The sequence below is a fragment of the Hyperolius riggenbachi genome, chromosome 8 (genome assembly GCF_040937935.1).
Source record: "Hyperolius riggenbachi isolate aHypRig1 chromosome 8, aHypRig1.pri, whole genome shotgun sequence".
Lineage (NCBI taxonomy): Eukaryota > Metazoa > Chordata > Amphibia > Anura > Hyperoliidae > Hyperolius > Hyperolius riggenbachi.
Window position 1 is genome coordinate 210547907 of NC_090653.1, and position 20731 is coordinate 210568637.

The 20731-nt window shown below is 44.0% G+C and overlaps 1 protein-coding gene across 5 annotated transcripts in view; it reads left to right on the forward strand.

Moving 5' to 3' along the window:
• DENND1A (DENN domain containing 1A) overlaps positions 1-20731 on the forward strand; it is a 1229671-nt gene that overhangs the window by 217922 nt on the left and 991018 nt on the right. For all 5 annotated transcript variants that reach the window (XM_068248143.1, XM_068248144.1, XM_068248146.1 and 2 more), the window contains one exon: positions 17339-17382. In XM_068248143.1, coding sequence (XP_068104244.1) covers positions 17339-17382 — 44 coding nt within the window. The remainder of the gene's footprint in view (positions 1-17338; positions 17383-20731) is intronic.

Sequence of the window (20731 nt, forward strand, 5' to 3'; positions counted from 1 at the left end):
GTTATGATTTAAAGTGGATCCGAGATAAACTTTTACTCATTGCGTAATTGTGTTCCTTTCATATAGTTTAAGGGCAATCCTCAAGCCAAATAGGTTTTTTGTTTTGTTTTAATACTCAAATTCCCTATAAACTAAACAAGCCTCGCCCACACCTCCTTTTGTGCCTTGGCACTGTAGCAAGTGCTTATGGGAGCTCAGTCTGGGCAGGAGGAGGAGGAGGTTACTAGCCAGCGATTTCAGAGGCAGAGAGGAGGAGATGGGACTACATTTTTTTTTTATAGATTCTTTATTTATCAACATGATTTACAAAATACATTAGACATTCATATCCCTTAAAACACATGCGGGTTATTCTTAATACCTAAAAACATCACTTCCCAGGGGGAGCGTGGGAGCCTACTTTAACCACTTGTTTTTATCTACAGCTTCTTTACATACATTTATGTTATCCATCTATAATCAACCCCTTTCTGAGTCGCGATTGACAATTTACCCTCATTCAGTTTTCCTTCCACCTCCCATTTCCAACCCACCTCTCTCACTTTCCCCCCCTCTCTAATATGAGTCCGGAGGGCCTCCATACAGTCAACATAGAGCTGAAAGAAGATAGAGAAAAGAGAAAAGAAGAAAAAAAAAAAAGACCACCCCAGACCAAGACCCTTCACCTTCTTCCCTGCTCCTCATCCCCTCACCCACCCCCTGCCCCGGGCCAGCCCATCCTAACTTAACCGCCTCTCCCAAGAGGGCATCCGTATAAAGATAGTAATTATTCATGTCTGCGTCCCACCATCACCAATCAGCTTCTTATAGTCTTCGGTGTATTTAAACGCTTCCCATTTCTCCCATGTTAGCTTATGCTGCTCCTCTTTTCCCGCAATATGATTTGTTAGTTCCTCCAGTCTTTGTATTCTAGATATCTCCCCTATCCACTCTGTTAGTGTGGGGGGTTGCTGAGTTTTCCAATGCCTTCCAATCAGTGTTCTTGCAGCGTTAACCAAGTAACTGCATAGGGATTGTCTATATTTCCTAATGCCCCATTCATTGGGGTGCAAAAGAAAAAAAGCTGGATCTAAAGGGAGCTCATTCCCCAGAATTTCCCCTCCTAATTGTCTCACCCCTTCCCAGAATCCCCGAAGACTATCACAGCTCCAGAATATATGGAGGTATGTGCCCCTCTGTCTGGCACCTCCAGCACCCGGAGTCAAAATCTGAATACATGGTCCCTAGTCTATCAGGGGTTAGGTGCCATCTGACTAATAATTTAAATCCGATTTCTTGTATTCTAGTCGATATCGAAGTTTTATAGGAGAATGTTATAATTTTATTCCATTGAGCATCTGTGAATTGGTAATTCAGTTCATCCTGCCATTTCTTCCTGTAGGGATCACTAGCATCTCTTTTGTCATTTAACATTACATATATCTTAGCAAGTGACCTTCTGCCCTCCCCTTCTAACCTACAGAGTTTCTCAAATTGCGTCAGTTCTCTACCAAATTCTTGTTTTCGTCCTTGTGTTAATAAGAAATGCCTAAATTGCATAAAACTCCACCAATCTAGATCTTCCCTCCCTCTTTGTTTTCTAATTGTTTCTAGGGGTTTCCAGTCTCCTCCCTCCACCAAGTCTCCCGCTCTAACCCCTCCTGAGTCTCTCCATCTCACATATTGCTTTCTACTTGATCCCTGCATAAACCTATTGTTATCCACTATCGGCATGAGTGGGGAGCGTGTTGGCGACAGTTCATGCTTTATTTTCAATCTATTAAAAATTTTCAATGTATGGTTCACATATATTCCTGCCCAATGTGTAGTCCTATAGGTATGTATGGTCCATGGGGCCAGACATAGAGGGATATCGACCATATTCTGGTCCATCTCCACCCATATTTTGTGTTGCATATTTTTATGCCAGTCCACAATCCTAGCCACTATCGCCGCCAAATAGTATATTTTAGGGTCTGGCAACGCAAGTCCTCCGTGGGCCTTCCTTTGGGTCAACAATAAATATTTTACTCTGGGGGGCTTATCCTTCCATACAAATCTGGTGAATTCTCTTTTTAGGGTCTTAAAAAAGATTTCTGGCATCGGAACCGGTAGTGTCTGGTATAAATAGAGCAGTCTTGGGAGTACATTCATTTTTAATATGTTAATTCTCCCTAACATGGAGAGTTTTAACTTTCTCCATGCCAGGAGATCCTTTTTTATGGTGTCAAGGAGTGTCCCATAGTTGAGCATATATATCCCTCTTATATTTGTTGTAATGTTTGTACCCAAGTATGAGATCGCTTCCTTGACCCATTTAAACGGAAAGTTTTCCTTGAGACTTTCTTTCTCCTGGTCACCTATGTTAATCCCCATAGCTTCACATTTGTCCCAGTTTATTTTGAAATCAGAAACTCTCCCAAATTTTTTAAATTCTGCCATTAGGACTGGTATTGATATCCTAGGGACTCTAAGATAGAAGAATAAGTCATCCGCATATGCCGCGACTCGGTGTTCCCTCTGTCCTATCTGTATTCCCTTGATGTCCGGGTTCTTTCTTATATAATTTAAAAACGGTTCTAGGACCAATGCAAATATTAGGGGGGACATAGGGCACCCCTGCCGGGTGCCATTCGAAATCATAAATGGCTCTGAAAGAACCCCGTTTACCTTCACCCTTGCTGTTGGGTTTTTATATAGCGATCCTATCCATGTAGTCATTCTATTCCCAACCCCTATAGATTGTATCACTGCTCCAATAATCTCCCAGCCGACCCTGTCAAATGCCTTCTCCGCATCAGTGGAGAGCAGCACGACAGGGTCGGCCGAGGAGTCCACCCACTGCAGCACATTAAGTGTCCTCAGAGTGTTATCACGTGCTTCCCTCCTAGGGACAAATCCCACCTGATCTGTCTGTATGATTTTATGAAGCCATGGGGACACTCTACCAGATAGAATCTTTGCAAAAACTTTGAGGTCCTCATTCAGCAGTGATATTGGTCTGTAGCTGGAACAGACCGACGGGTCTTTGCCCGGTTTATGTATTACGGTGATATGAGACTCCAAAGAGTCCCTACTGAATTTCTCCCCCTCCCCACCCAGAGCATTCATAGCCACTACCCAAGGGCCTTCTAACTCATGGATATATTGTTTAAAATATTCTAATCCGAATCCATCTGGGCCGGGGGCTTTCCCCCCTGGCATGCTCTTCACTACTCCTCTTAGTTCTTGAAGGGTAATAGGGGCCTCCATTCTTTCAACTTCCTCCTGTGTAAGCTTTCCCAACCCTGCACTTTCTACATACTCCCGTACAGCCTCACTTTTAGTTTTCCCCCCTACTTCTTTGTTCCTTAAATTCAAGTTATAGAGATTCTCGTAAAATGCACGAAACACCCTCGCCTGGGATTCACTTCTATAGTGTTTTCTTATATTGCTGTCACATATATAAGGTATAAAATTGGCTGTTTGCTGTTTTTTTAACGCACGTGCCAGCAATTTCCCTGTCTTATTTCCTTGCTCATAATATAATCTATTACACCTCTGTGCTGCATACCTTGCCCTCCTAAACAGGATCGATTTCAATTTTTCTCTCTCAACTGTTAGCTCCTCAAGTATTTCTCTTGCCAGCCCCCTTTTATGTACAGCCTCCAATTCCTCTATCCTTTTCAAACTTTCCTGTATTTCCTTCTCTTTCTCCTTTTTAATCCTACTTCCTTCCTGTATTAATATTCCTCTTATCACACATTTGTGCGCTTCCCAAACCAATACCGGTGAGGATGCCGTGTTATTATTGACTTCAAAATAATCTCTAATTTCTTTACTCAACCTCTGCGCAATATCTTCCCTCTTTAACAGTGCGCTGTTCATTTTCCAAGTAAACATTCTATCCTGAGGTCTATTCTTACCTAGGCATAACACTACCGAGGCATGGTCCGAGATAGTAGTTGTCCCAATCATTGCCCTCACCGGACATGATAACAAATTATGGGATATCATAAAAAAATCTAATCTGGAGTATGTTCCATGAGGAGATGAATAAAATGTGTATTCTTTATCCCCCGGGTGCTGGAGGCGCCAAACGTCCATAAGCTGGTGTTTATTCATATGTTGCTTGATTTTCCGTATTGTTCCATAAGGGAGATTAGATCTCCCTGAGGATGTATCTATAAGAGGGTCCAATACTAAATTATAATCACCCGCTAATACTACGGAGCCTTCTGCAAATGTTTCTAGGGACCTCAACATACTGTTCAAAAAAGAGAGTTGACCCGTGTTAGGTACATAGATATTACCTATCGTTAATTTTTGTGAGTTAAATATCCCCTTTATAAACAGGTATCTTCCGTTCCCGTCCCCATGGACCTCCACATCCTGCATTTTAACTTCTCTAGATATTAATATTAACACTCCTTTTGTCTTAGAGTCAGGGGAGTTGCTGTAATAGGCTGTGGGGTATCTATTGTTAGTTAATTTCGGGTGGGTAGTTCCTTTAAAATGTGACTCCTGTATCAAGGCTATCTGTATATGTTCTCTGTGTAAGAGCTGTAAAAGTGAAGATCTTTTTTCTGGGATGTTTAGGCCACAGACATTCAATGATAAAAACTTAATTTGTTCCTCCATTTCCTTTTCCACCATCATTTAACCTATACCATCTCACTTTTCTCCGGCAGGCCCGAGATGGGACTAAATTTACACACAGGCAAGCTGATAGCATCTCCAGGCCTCAGCCTGTGACAATGTGACAAACAGAAAATGGCTGCCCTCATTGTATCACAGGAATAAGATAGACCTAGAAAGATAGTCATTGATGATGATGTAACAGCAAACATTGCACTGTAGGCCTGGGCCCTTCAAAAGCTGTAGCCCATCAAAAGAGAAGGTGGGCATAGGCTGAAAAGCGATCTGGAAACAACTTGTTTTTAAAAATGATCGAATGATGACTAGAAAATAAGGATTTTGTGTTATCTGATTAAAAACAAGACTGAGGATTGGAAACGCACTAGTCAGTCATTTTTCCTGCTCTATTTTTTTTTCTTATAATCTTTTTATTTTCAACAAGAGTGCAGTACAAGAATTGCATTTGTACAAATGTAAACAATAAAGTGTAACAATAAAGAATAGTTTAGCACATTAAAGAGTCTATTATGCCCATCAGGTCTTGGTGTCTTCTTTTAGAAGAATAAACATTATACAGTAGAAAGAACAAGCTTTGGTATATTAGACAAGACTATAAAATGGCATACCTTTGATTAACAGTTTATCTACCTGTTAAAAATGTAAGATTGTTATCCACCCTTGACTTTTATCCCCCTACATTTAACCCCTCCCACTCTTCCCACCCCCCGCATGGACATGGTTCGCTTAGGCTATATTTCACCATTTTTGAATATATAAGAATAAGGCCATAGATATTCGAATACCATCAAAATATAATCTATCAAGCTCAACCTCTCTTTAAGGCACCTTCCACTAACAACTGTCTGTTTCCCTGATTATCGCCTCAGAGTCTTCTGGGGTTCTAAAATAATTCCAGAAAGACCATATCTTTTTATGGTTTTCTACTTTATTTAGTACTGTATATGTCAGATCCTCTAACAATTCTGTCCTGTCTATTTCCCTGATCAATTCCTCCATCCCTGGGGGTGATGTATCTCCCCAGTGTCGTACCACCAGAAACTTGGCGCTGTTAAGAATGTGGTATGTATGAGTCTAACACGCGCTAAGAGTATAATAGGTCTTTCTTTATTCAACAGTATCAAACTCACAGAATAAAAACATCTTAAACCACCCGCAATTCACTCATCCACTCCACACCACCTCTACATGCACACTATAGAAGGGCCCTTCTAAAAAAAGACTAGACAGCTTCAAAATTCGGGGTATGGAGTTCCCACTGTACTACGTACATAAAATATGTAAGACCTTATGCAAAAAAGGAGTTCGTCCTAATGAGTATTTCTTCTAACAGTGTCCCGCTTTCAGGGGATCAATGGGTTGATAGATCCAGTTATATATTAAGGATTTGTTCACTTACAGTTCAGTATAAGTTCCTGCAAGATCTAAATGTCCTTCCCGATAATCCTACCATCATCCGCAAAGCTGGGACCGTCCGCTGTTACACAGCTCTCTCCGTGTACTTCCACGCTGGCCTAATGCGGCATGCGTCACTTCCGTGTGAAGAATACAGTGCTCCGCTCGCCGCACTTCCGCTCAGCTGGCTTCACGTTCCTATTGGTGGTTATGGGTGACGTCACCACTCAAAAAAAGACCTCTGGAACTTGAATATCCGCTAAGCGCTTACGCGGTATATCACTTCGTCCTCAGTCTCCACCAAGCAAATTAAAGTTAAAAGAAGGGAGAAACCTCAACGCGTTTCTGCCAATAGACGTTGGCCTTCTTCAGGAGGATTTTGTTAAGAATGTGTCTGACAACTGAGTTCTTGTAGCATTTCATTGAGCCCGTATGAAGGTCTAATAGATAGAACTCAGGCGCAAAGGGGATCAGTCTGTTCGACACAGCCCCAATCAGTTTTTCAATCTAAGAGAGGGCAGGACCAAAGTAAGTGCAGTAAGGACCCAGGGGAATTGTTGCACTGCCAACAGGTATTTTATTTATTTCTAAAAATCTTGTGTAATTTTTCAGGTGTGTAGTACCAGTGTGTAAGCACCTTATAATTTATAATTTATTTCTTGTACTCTGACCGCCCTTGAAGATTTGTCTGTGAATATGCATATTTTATTATTTTGTGAAGGTGTAAAAGTTATACCTAATTCCGTTTCCCAAGTGTCGAAAAATGGCATCGATGGAGTGGCTTGAGATGTTAAGTAAGCATAGATTAAGGATAATGTTTTTCTCAAAGGGCCCTCTCCTAAACAAATATCTTCAAACTCCGAGTTTTGTCTAAATTGTGTAGGGGATAGACCTTGACTTCTTAGAAGGTATCTGAATTGAAAATATTCCCACCATTGCAGATTTCCAAATTCTTTTGATCTCTCCCATAGTAGCCCATCGATTCTGAATGCATACATCTCTAAAGCATATAGTCCTTCGTCGTCGTTCCCCATTACTTGGCAAGCTTCCTAGTTGGCTATCTATCTCTGGGTGAGCTGACAGCGGAAAAAGAGGAGATGGGTGTGATGAAATGTTATGCTGGATGTTGGTCCTATAAAACACCGAGAGTGTAACATTAAGTAGAGGTGGCAAGTTCCACAAAGCCTTTGGTTTATGGGAAGTGCATAGCAAACTCTCCAAGGGATAATCTGCAAGTGTCCTTTAAAGTTCCACCCACTGCTTGCTTTCCTTGTGCCTATACCAATCTACTACTCTGGTCAGCACTGCTGCATAATAGTATCTTTTGACACAGGGCAGGGCTAAACCACCTTCATGTTTAGCACTATACAAGTTCTCCCTTTTCAATCTAGGAGGCTTATACTTCCAAATGTATTTGTTCAACACCGCTTGTATTTTATCAAATAAAGGAGAGAGGTATCGCAACCGGAAGCGTCTGGAACAAATACAACAGCCTAGGCATTGCGTTCATTTTAATCACCGAAACGTGGCCAAGCCAAGATAGCTGAGGGAGGTCCCATTTTTTGAGGTCAGCGGTTAGTGTCTTTAGTATAGGGGAAAGTTTTGGGGAAAAAAGAGTATTAAGTGAGTCTGTTAATTGAGTCCCCAAATATTTTAAAGGCCTTGTCATTCCATTTAAACAGGAATTTAAGTCTAACGAGGTCACTTACAGACTTGGGGAGGCCCTCCCCATAAGCCTCGCACTTGTCGAAATTTATTTTGAAAAAGGACAATTTCCCAAATTTTTGGAATTCCTTAATCAGATTAGGTAGTGTAATTATTGGTCGTGTCAGAAAAAACAGTAAGTCATCTGCATATGCAGCTATTTTGTGCGTCATATTTCCCACTTTCAAGCCTGAAATATCTTCATTATTTCTGACATGACATAGGAGAGGCTCCAGGGCCAACGCAAAAATGAATGGTGAGAGGGGGCAACCCTGTCAAGTACCATTTGTAATCTGCAGTGGTTCTGACAAAACACCATTTACCTTGATTTTGGCTGAAGGCGTACTATATAGTGCGTTGATGCACGTCATCATACGCTCACCTATGTTAATCTGTGCCAACACTGATTTCATCCATTTCCACCCCACCCGGTCGAAGGCCTTTTCAGCATCAGTTGATAATAACATACATGAGATATTTTTCGACCGGGCGTGGTGGATCAGATTTAAGGCCCTAATGGTGTTATCCCTTGCTTCTCTCTGTGGGATGAACCCCCCCTGATCCCAATGTACCAGTGAGTTCATATGTGTTGCAAGTCTATTGGCTAACACCTTGGAGAAAATTTTTAGGTCTAAATTCAGAAGTGAAATTGGGCGATAAAAGGGTCTTTCTGTGGTTTCGCAGTAAATGTAATGTGAGATTCCAAGGATTGTGTAGGGAGTGTCACAGCTCCCTCTCCAGTAGCCAAGGCAATGATCATTCTGCAAAGGTATGGTGTCAGTAACCCACTAAATTTTTGTAGTACTCAACAGGGTATCCATCTGGCCCAGGAGCCTTTCCCGTTTTAATTCCCGATATGACCTGCCGGATTTCCATTTCAGTAAAGGGTTCCTCTAAAGTTTCCCTAATTTCATCTGTCAGTCTTGGCATTTTAGATTGGGCAATGTAGTTTTTAGTCTCTGAAAGATTAGGCTCAACACACCTGTCCTAGTCAGATTTGGTCAGTTTATATAGTTTGTGGTAGAAATCCTTAAAGGGGAACTGGAGAGATATATGGAGGCTGTCATGTTTATTTCCTTTTAAGCAATACCAGTTGCCTGGCAGCCCTGCTGATCCTCTGCCTCTAATACTATTAGCCATAGCCCCTGAATAAGCTTGCAGCATATCAGGTGTTTCAGTGGTTCAGACTTAAAAGTCAGATCTGACAAGACTAGCTGCATGCTTGTTTCTGGTGTTATTCAGATACTACTGCATTGAAATAGACCAGCAGGGCTGCCAGGCAACTGGTATTGATTAAAATGAAATAAATATGGCAGCCTCTGTATACCTCTAACTTCAGTTCCCCTTTAAATGAGCGAGCTATGGATTCACTTTTAATATGTTTTTTTACCTGTTGAGTCGACAATGTGTGAGATGTATGTGCGTTGTTGCTGTTTAAGGGCGCGAGCCAAAAGTTTTCCTGACTTATTGCCATGCATGTAGAATGTATGTTAGCATCTACGTGCCGCATGCTTGGCTTGGTCTTTAAGTAATTTGTTTAGTTTGTGTCTAGTATCAGTCAAGTTTGTCAAGTCAGCTTGTGTAGCTTGCAATTTATGCTTACGTTCCAACGCACGTATTTCCTTCAGAAGTCTTCCAATAGCTTCTCCCCTCTCCCTCTTCAGTCTTGTGCCCAATTTTATCAAGAATCCCCTCAACACACATTTGTGGGTTTCCCAAAGGATGGAGGGTGACACATCATCTTTATCATTCAATTTGAAATATTCTCTAATTTGTTAAGAAATCTTTTCTTTATTTGTATTCTCCTGAATCATGGAAACATTCAATCTCCAAGGGAAGGGTGCATCTTGTTTGGAGTAACGGTTAAGGATCAGATTGACTGCAGCATGGTCTGAGTATGATTGTATGCCTGTTTCTGTAGAGATATGTTCAGAAAGTAAATTATGCGACACCAAAATATAATCAATTCTAGAGTACACTCTGTGCACCGCTGAATAGTAAGTATAGTCCTTAACTGTTGGATGTGTCACCCTCCATACATCTACCTGTCTGTCATGTAAAGCTTTCTTTATTCTATTTAATTTGTCATATGCTAAGTAGGATTTCCCATGCGAGGTGTCTATGGATGGTGTTAGAGCTACATTAATATCACCTCCTATGATAATACTCTCTTCAGCAAAGGAATCAATATCTGAGAGGACTCTCTGAAAAACACTATCTTGATCCACATTTGGAGCATAGATTGAACCCAGCGTGTATTTTTTGTCCCTTATTAAACATTTAACCAGTGTGTATCTCCCTAAGGGTTCGACTTTGGTAGCTATTTCAACAAAGGGCAAAGAATCAGTAATCAAAATTGCGGTGCCCTTAGACTTAGAAATCAGTGAATTGCCATAGTACGACACTAGGAATCGTCTATTCGCAACTAAGACCCTTAAAGCGCGTTTCCTGTATAAAAACTGTTTGTGCTCTTTGTTTCCACATATCTCTCAACAAAATCAGACTCTTTTCAGGAATGTTAAGGCCTTTAGCATTGATAGATATAATTTTCATACTAGCCATAGTAAAGCTTCTCTTGTCTAAGCTTCACATAGAACCCGTCCATAAATTTCCCCAAAACTTCAAGTGAAAAGCGTACCATACATAAACCTTCAATATCCCAAAACATTAAACAAACCTTCAACATGAAGAAAACCCCTAAATATTTGGCTATCACCATTTTCTTGCCCTGTGATACCAGGGCTATTCTATGAGGGAAAGGAGATGCCATGCTCTGCCACATGAGATGGCAGCTCCCTCTCTCCTCCATCTGCAAAATGTTAGTGCAGTCAGTTAGAATTAAATCCAGAAACCATCTAGGTGTAAACACTTGTTTGCGTGATTCCTGCGCCAGGGGCCTAAGAGTCCTCCATACCATAAAGAAATTAAAACTGAGATAGATAAATCTTATTATTGAGTATGACAACAGGGGGGAGGGGGTATAAGACACAGCTAGTATCTTCTTATGTCTCCCATCATGTTTCTGACAAATACGGGTGTTGCTGCCTAATGGGACAAATGGGGAGCCTGCAGTCCTCTATATTCCTATACTACATATATAGTTAGGTTTTTTGATATTTGTGGGGGCTCTATAGCTACTTAGTATGCCCAATTACCAAAAAAATATGCGGGATAGAATGGAAGGAATATAAATATTATTCGGTATGGAAGATGTATCGTAAGAACCCTCTGCCTTGCACAATATATTATCATTAAGACAATACATTATGTAACTCTACTCCTCCTATGGGTATGCGTGTAGGGCCTCCCCTCATGTTTGTCCCACAGTATGCAACCATTAGGGGAGAAAGAACATCTCCATCTATTGTGCAGTGCAGGATATGTTTCACTCGTATTTTAAATGCGTACTGCATGAACTATAATGAAAGGCAAGATCGGGATCTTAGAGGGGGAGCCATGTTTACGCGCAACGTCGCAAAATAAAGTAGGCGCAAAGTTATACGTAGTTTGGGAAGGGTGGCTCCAACCCCAAAATCCCTCACCCTTACTCAGCCTGAGGCACCCATAGGGCGCAGATATTGTAACAATCATATAGTGATTAATAAAACGTACATAGAAAAGAGGGAGGAACACCGACATGTCCAGCAGAAAAGTCCAGCAGAAAACCACCGCCATTCCCACTCAAGGGCGTGACCTTGTGACGTGACAGAGTACAGTACATATCAGACATGTCAGCACTCCCCCAATGGCGTAGTGAGAATTCACAGGAAAGCAAGTGCCTCGATACATAACGTATAAGCAGTGATACAGAGTAAACATATCCCATAACAATATTATAAACCCACAGAACCACGTAGAATCCGTTTCCTATATAGCCATAATATCACATCACATAAGCATTTATAACCTCATACTCTTCTCCCAGCAAGAACTAGTATATTCATATTTAAAAGCCCCTTCGCCTATAATCTGGCATGTCTAAGCCGTCCTTCCCGCCCATTCGCCATTATATAGTATATTCAGAGTAGACACAACTTTTGATAAGTCACTATACTTATACAGATGTATATCCGGGGGATATATCTGTAAGATCCTAGTGAGAAAGTGTTTATGTGACAACCGGACATAATGTTGAGTTTCAAGCTACAGACTGCAGCTAAGCAGTTTGCAATTGCGCAGACGACTGCTGAACTCGTGGGATGCATCGGTGGGCATGTACAGGGACATCAGTTAGGACCACTCATGGAGATCAGGTATGTAACAATGGGTGATTATCCCATTGTGGCACTTATGGAATGCTATTGCATTGAGTGGAATTAGCATGCTAATTAAGGGGGAAGTCTTTGTTGGATGCCTGGGGATGGTTCTTAGTTGATATATATAGCTGTTTGAACTCTGCACTGATTGTATGTCTGCACTTTATCTGATGAAGGGGACCCTCCGTGGCCCCGAAACAATTGTCATGCTGTGCAAACAATAAACTTGCTTGGAGAATTGACATGGTGTGCCAGTCGACCTTGTATCATTGACATTGGATTGATGTTGCCTTCGCATCGAGACTGAGCACCCAGACTACACACGGTAAGGTGTGCCAATCTTAAACCTGTAATCGTACTCTAAAGAAAGGATCTTTATAAGGATGCCAGCCAGCCTCCTTTCCTACTTGCTTGCATGCTATTTTGGCAGTTGCGCCGATTAACTATAGTACAGTAAGTACTTTTGAAAGAAAGAAAGAAAGAGAGAAAGAAAACCCCTCAGAATCCCCCATGAGGAGATGGACTACTCCAAAACCTGTCCAATTTTTACAACCTACTGTAAATGAAAGCGGGATAGTAAATAAGTAATGTATAGTGCAAGTGCATTCTACTCCAGAAAAAAATGTACACTTTATACACATGCATTTTAAAATTTTGTGGCGGTAATGGTCCTTCAACAAGCACATACTGCATTAATTTTACTTTGTAGAATGTTCACACTCATATCCACGGGCGTCCGCTGAAAATTTTCTATGGGGGGGCAAAAAGGCTGGGAAGAAGTGGTGCGCCGATGATTTCAGGAGAAGTTGTGCGCCGAAAAATGTGAGGGTGAAGTTGTGCGGTGTGCCAAAAAATGGGTGTGGCCATGGACCAGAATGTGGGTGTGGTCACGGGTGGAGACACATTTACATGAACTTAGCAGTGGTGGGACATTAGTGTAGGACAGTGGTGGCGAACCTTTTGGAGGCCGAGTCCCAAACTGCAAACCAAAAGTCACTTATCTATCGCAAAGTGGCAACAGCAATTTAAACTAAATACAAACATTTTAACTCATACATGAACATTATGGAAAAATTAGTTGAAAATAAACTGTGAAGATAAACAATTTCATCCATCTACTTGTAATGATTTGCGCTGCTGTCTGCACAGGCAGACAGCTGTTTGACCATTTGTTAGGTCTGAGTGCTGCAGGTCCCTGGAAAAGAGACCTGTCTCCACTCTGCAAGCTGCAGAGTTGCTGTTCTGGGGAGGAATTTGCATCCACTTGTCATGCAGATTGCTTAGCTGCTTCCTCTGATGGCTTGCAGTATAAAAAACATTTCTTCCCAGAATTCCTTGCTGGTCATGATGGTTTGTTCCTGCTAACTTACCTGGAGTCTCAGCCTTTGCTAATTGTTTGCTAAGATTATCTTAGAGTAATTCCTTGGGAGTGCACTAGCATTCCTTCTAGCGTAGTCAGGTTGTATTATCTGTTTTGCCTTGTACTGTCTTTCTGTTGCGATTGTCTTGTCGCCAGCGGCGGTCGACAGGAAATCGTTCTGTCTGTTGGGATCGCATTCGCCCTAGCGGTAGAGGCGGTGGTTTCTTCTGTACTCTGTCTGGGAGTGTAGCCAGAGTAGCGGTTGCTACTGGTTGCTCCATCTGTCTGTCTGTTTGGATCGCATTCGCCCTAGCGGTAGAGGCGGTGGTTCCTTCTGTACTCTGTCTGAGAGTGTAGGCCAGAGCTGCGGTTGCTACTGGATACTCCTTCTGTCTGTCTTGTCTGTAACGAACATTTTCGTGTTACATTGGTTAGTTAGGGTTGGCGTGTTTTGTCTCTGTTGCGCTTTTCGTGCGGAGACTGCGCCATTAGCGTGCTTTGTCGCTGTTGCGCTTTTCGTGCGGGGACCGCGCTTAGCGAGTGCATTTGTTATTTTCCTTGGCGTTCTGATCATTGTTATTTGCTGTGTCTCTCTTGCTATACTTGTGCTCTGTCTTTATTCGGTCTTGTGTCACTGTTGGCAATTGCCACTCTTGCGATTGCGTTCCCACTTGGTTTCCGCTGTTGTGTGTTCACCGTCGCCGAGTGGCAACTAGATTGGTTGATACACATACATTCGGTCGCTGTGCTCACTCTCTCTCTCTGAGGGCTATCTTGCCCTGCATTGTTGCAATTCATACAATTCCCAACTGACATCTGTGACAGTGCAGAGGGGTTGTTCCTCTGCACTCTACAGCTCCATCTGCCGGTGGGAATTTCCCTCTACAAGTGCATTGCACTAAGCTGGGTTCTGTCGTTTTATACGCTTGTGGAGGACTTCCGCAGTGTCAGCACACATCTTGTGCGCTGACCACGGAGATAATTCCAAAATCGTTACACTACTCCTGAAAATATGTATTTTTTTTTAGAACCTCCCAGTTTTATTTTCTGTTTTAAAAAGCTAAAAAAGTAGGCTTAATGCTATTTTCTCATATAATGATGATTCAGCTTTTCCCATAGTCTCGCTATTAGCAATCATGTGACCCCCATCGAGACAAATTCAGCAATCATGAGGCCCCCATCAAGACAAATTCAGCAATCATGAGGCCCCCAACAAGACAAATTCAGCAATCATGAGGCCCCCAACAAGACAAATTCAGCAATCATGAGGCCCCCAACAAGACAAATTCAGCAATCATGAGGCCCCCAACAAGACAAATTTAGCAATCATGAGACCCCCGACAAATTCAGCAATCATGAGGCCCCTAACAAGACAAATTCAGCAATCATGAGGCCCCCAACAAGACACATTCAGCAATCTTGAGGCCCCCAACAAGACACATTCAGAAATCTTGAGGCCCCCAACAAAACATGAGGCCCCCAACAAGACAAATTCAGCAGTCATGAGGCACATAAATAGACAGCATTTCACATAAATAGGCAGAATGCCCCCTTAATATGGTAGACACCTCTTACCTGGCTTCTGAGTTCTCCTCTACTGGCTGCTGTGCCTGGCAATACTGATATTGGCTGGATTGGGGATGATATGTGGGCTGAAAGGCGTTTTGGTGATGCTGTGGCCGGGCTGGCTGGCGGTGATGCTGTGGTCGGGCTGGCTGGCGGTGATGCTGTGACCGGGCTTGGCTCGTTGAAGTAAATGATGGCCTGACTGGTGGTGATGCTGTAGCCTTTTTGACAGTGATTCTGGGCTGGTTAGCTGGTGGTGATACTGGGCTGGCTGTCCTGGATAGTTTACGTACCACCAGGAGCCCCCCAGTTTACGTACCACCAGGAGCCCCCCAGTTTAGGTAGTGACAGGAGCCCCCCCAGTTCAGGTAGTGACAGGAGCCCCCCAGTTTAGGTAGCGACAGGTCCCCCCCCCTAGGTTAGAAAGTGACAGGGACCCCCAGATTAGGTAGTGGCAGGTGCCCCCCCCCAGGTTAGGTAGTGACAGGGACCCCCAGATTAGGTAGCGACAGGTGCCCCCCCAGGTTAGGAAGTGACAGGGACCCCCAGATTAGGAAGCGACAGGTGCCCCCCCAGGTTAGGTAGTGACAGGGACCCCCAGATTAGGAAGCTACAAGTGCCCACCCAGGTTAGGAAGTGACAGAGACCCCCAGATTAGGTAGCGACAGGTGCCCCCCAGGTTAGGAAGTGACAGGCGCACGCCTCACCGTTCAGTCGTCAGACCTCAGCTTCAGACGGTGACCCGACCAGTCAGAGCAGGCACACGGATGCACCACGCTCTATATGCAGAAGTGATGTCACTTCCGCATATCAATGCGGTGTGCTAGGTCCTAGCGCCCGCACTATTGGTCGCCTTGCGGCTGATTGAGGTCTGATGGCAGCCGGGGGGGGGGGGGGGTGGAGGGGGCAGCGGGCATCCAGGGCAGGGCAGATGCCCCAATTTGCCCAACGTGCGGACGCCCGTGCTCATATCTAAGGAAAGGGGAGCAAGGGTTGGTAGCAGCTGATGCCATTTCATGCTATTCTTAAGGAGAACCTGAACTGAAAATACAAAGTCAAAATAACCACACACAGGTCATACTTACCTCCTGTGTAGTCTACGCCTTAATCTCTTTCTCCTCTCCTGCGTCCCATTTGTCCACTATGATCAATGAAATTCTCCATCCTTCATTTTAAAAATGGCCATTAACCCATAACAGCTTCCTGGTCAGCACACTGTTAAACTGTAATATCATCCACTTGAGCCATAGCGAAACATGGACATTACCTTGCACATTCAGTTGTAACTGACAGCTGCTGGTATATAACTGACAGCAACTGGTGTATTTCAGTGCTGACAAAACATTATCAGAACGGGAAGGGATCACTGTAAGAAGAAAATGGTGAGCTTCTAAGAGGAACTGACGGTGTAGTTAGTATGTAATATTCATTTGCAGCTACATCATGTGTTTATTTTAAATATTTTTCCTCGCTTCAGGTTCCCTTTAAATCATGGTAGGGTGAAGGGTTGTGTCTGTCAGGCCAAGTTCTCTAACCTGTCCTAATTACCATTCTTGCTGAGTGACCATTGGGTGCCTCCTACATGCATTTCTCTGCCTAGAAGGCTGGTCCAACAAAATCACCTTTTGAGAAGAAGATTATTATTATTTAGTGTTTGTATAAAGTAGCACCAATATCTTCCACAGCGCTGTACAGAGTATAGTGTTGTCACTAATAACTGTCCCCCAGAGGAGCTCACAATATAATCCTTACCATTGTCATATGTCCATCATAATCTAGGGCCAATTTAGAGGGAAGCCAATTAACTTATCTGTATGTTTTTGGGATGAAGGGGATAATGCTGTAAACACGGTTTTTAACAACTTGAACAAGGCTTGTACTTCACTCCTCCATCATTCTTTCTGACAGTCCTTCGATTCATAAACACATATGATATGCGTGTAGTTGATCTGAATCTGTTAAAAGTAGGTGACATGTTTAACCATATGACTGAATTTTTCTGTCTGCTTTTTAGGAATCAAAGGGCTGTTAACAAGCTGTTGATATTCCCCCATCCCCAGTACACTGAATGCAGCGATTAGTTCTCAGTGTGTGATTCTCCTGGCCATTTGAGAACAGTCACTTTTCTTTAAAAAAAAGATAACAGCTTTTCCTTTGCAAGTCAGTTAAAACTGGTTAGTTGCTGTGTCAGGTAACAGTTTACATTTAATAGTGCAGCAGAGCTCTTTTTTTACTTTATTTTTGTTCTTTTTTTTCATCTTTCGGGGGAGGCTAAAGGGAGAATCTCTGAGAGAGTTCTTTGCTTTTCTCTGCACAGACCCAGGCTGCCCTCGCAGGATCCCCTGCCAGGATTTCTATCATCTTCTGATCAAATATTAATATATGATTCTCTGCTTGCTCACTAATCCAAAGCCAATTAATATTATCTGTCAATTATTTACAGATCCTGAGCTGCAGAGGATCTTCCCAGAAGACTTCAGTGACCAGGTTTGGAATGCTTAATTAATTTTTATCCCTCTTTTAAACGTGACACCACATCTTCCTGCATGATGGTTATTTAATGTGCTGTTGCCGCTGTCCTTTAATAAACATAGGTGAAAGCATGATTGCTTTGAATAGCAGAGATGTGCGGCACATCTGAGTAAGATGTCAGGGGTGTTATTGCCTTGAGAAGAGCAGTTTCTGTCTTCGTGTTTTCAAACCTCCCAAGTTTTTGAAAAAAGGGACCTTTTAGTGCAAAAAAATATTCAGACATAGAACATTCATTCTGCCAACCCTCCTGTCCAGAGGACCATGAGGATTTCATAACCAAAGTCATTTTTCATACTTCCACCATCTTTCACAAATGTCACAAACCAATAGCAAAGAAAAATAATAATTATAAACTAAAACAATGCACATAATTGAAAACCGAATGCAATGAATTCCAACTGCTGTGTCAAGCCTGTATTTTTTTAAGTGAACCTGAAGTCAGAGGGATACGGAGGCTGCCATTTCCATTCCCTTATAAACAATACCACTTGCCTGGCTGTCATGCTGAGCTTTTGACTTCAGTTGTTGAGTCACACACCTGCAATAAGCAACCAGTCATCGGAGTCACACCAGAGTGAAAACATCTGATCTACATGCTCATTATTGGCCACTTAGGCTGCTTTTACACTTGGTGTACTGTGATATTTAGCGATAACACTGCACCACGTTTGAGAAGTCATACCGCACTTTATAGCTGTAATGCGACCAAATCAGTGAGGCACACTTCCTATTAAAGTATGCCTAACTTCTGGGGTTATCGCACATGTCGTTCAGTAATGCACTGCATGCAACATGTTATAGCACAGGGACTTGATGTACCGTGATCACTGTTATAGCCTCATAGGGTTATCACTGCTCCTGCAACGTGATGCAGCGATTGGGTGCGATTTGGGCCTCAGAGTATCTAACTATAACATGTAACTTGTCTATATATCTTATCTAAAGTTTAGATAGTTTACACAGCAAATCTAGCTGCAAACAGTTCCAACAGTTTATGATTATTTATTCCTGTGATGCAATGAGAGCAGCCATGTTCTGTTTGTCACATTACACACAGGCAAGCTGATAGCATCTCCAGTCCTCAGCCTGTGCAAACTTCACTGCCCTCTCCTCCTCCCTCCTCTCCTCTGCCTCTGAATTCTCTGGCTAGTAACCTCATCCTCCTCCTGCCCAGTCTGAGCTCCCATAAGCCCTTGCTACTCAGGCACAGAGTGCCAAGGCACTCTGGAGAAGCTGTGGGTGAGGCTTGTTTAGTTTATAGGGAATTAGAGTATTAAAACAAAAAAAGTATTTCACTTGAGGAATGCCCTATAAACTATATGAAAGGAAAACAACTATGCAATGAGTAAAAGTTTATCCCGGACCAACTTTAACCACTTGCCGACCGCCCACTACCAATAGGCGGCGGCAAAGTGGCACCCCCAGGACCGCGTAACGCCAATCAACGGCGGCACCTGGGGGACTAGTTAGCCGGGGCGCGCGCATCCGCCAGCATTAGGCTCCGCCCACCCGCGACGTCAACCCGCCGGCTATTTAGAAGCGCCGGCGGGTTGTTAACCCCCGATCTGCCGCATGCAAAATGTATAATACACTTTGTAATGTATACAAAGAGTATTATACAGTCTGCCTCCTGCCCTGGTGGTCCCAGTGATCGAGGGACCACCAGGGCAGGAGGTAGCCCCCCTAGTAAACATCCAAGCACACTGATTCTGCCCCCCCCTGCCCCCTGATCGCCCACAGCACCCCGCAGACCCCCCCCCCGATCACCCCCTCAGACCACTGCACCTAATCGCCCATCAATCACTATCTGTCAACGCTATATTTTACAGTAGGTCCTAAACTGCCCCCAGGGGGTTCCTGATCACCCCCACACCCTCAAATCCTCCTCAGACCCCCCCGTATACTGTATACATCTATTCTCCCCTGTAATCACCCACTGATCACCTGTCAATCACCCATCAATCACCCCCTGTCACCACCTGTTACTGCCAACCATCAGATCAGACCCTTGCGGGCACCAGATCACCCGCCCACACCTCAGATCGCCCGCAGACCCGCCCTCAGATCACCTCCCAAGTGCATTGTTTACATCTGTTTTCCCCTCTAATCACCCACTGATCACCCATCAATCACCCCCTGTCACCACCTGTCACTGCTACCCATCAGATCAGACCCTCATCTGGCCCTTGCGGGCACCCAATTACCCGCCCACACCTGCAGATCGCCCTCAGACCCCCCCTGATCACCTCGCCAGTGGATTGATTGCATCTATTCTCCCCTCTAATCACACCCTGATCACGTATCAATCACCCCGTCACCACCTGTCACTGCTATCCATCATACCCATCAGATCAGACCATCATCTGCCCCTTGCGGGCACCCAATCACCTGCCCAAACTCTCAGATCGCCCTCAGGCCCCCCCGATCACCTCGCCAGTGCATTGTTTGCATCTATTCTCCCCTCTAATCACACCCTGATCACCTATCAATCATCCCGTCACCCCCTTCCACTGCTACCCATCAGATCAGACCCTAATCTGCCCCTTGCAGGCACCCAAACACCCGCCCACACCTTCAGATCGCTCTCAAACCCCCCCGATCACCTCCCCAGTGCATTATTTACATCTGTTCTCCCCTCTAATCACCCACTGATCACCCATCAATCACCCCCTGTCACTGCTACCCATCATACCCATCAGATCAGACCCTCATCTGCCCTTTGCAGGCACCCAATCACCCGCCCACACCCTCAGATCGCCCTCAGACCCCCCTTGATCACCTCGCCAGTGCATTGCTTGCATCTATTCTCCCCTCTAATCACACCCTGATCACCTATCAATTACCCTGTCACCAGTTGTCACTGCTACCCATCAGATCAGACCCTAATCTGCCCCTTGCGGGCACCCAAACACCCGCCCACACCCTCAGATCGCCCTCAGACCCCCCCTGATTACCTCCACAGTGCATTATTAGTAGTTAGTAGTAGTAGTTCTGCGCCTGCGCAGTCCACTCCGGCCCACGTGGCGGTGATTGACAGCACCGATCGCGCAGGCGCAGTACAGAGCGACCTCCCGGCGAATGGCTGCGGGCAGAGCTGCGGCGAGGGAGGTCCTGGGAGCTTGGGGCGAAGCTCGGAGGAGCTCGGAGGAAGCCCCCGGTAAGTACCACTCATTTTACTATATTTGCCCTGATGACTCCTTTAACATGGTGGTCAAAAATAATGTATTGCGGTCTTATTGGTCTATGCACCCAATACATCACATGCCCATGTTCTCTCCTGCCATGTCCAGGTCACGAGTTGAGA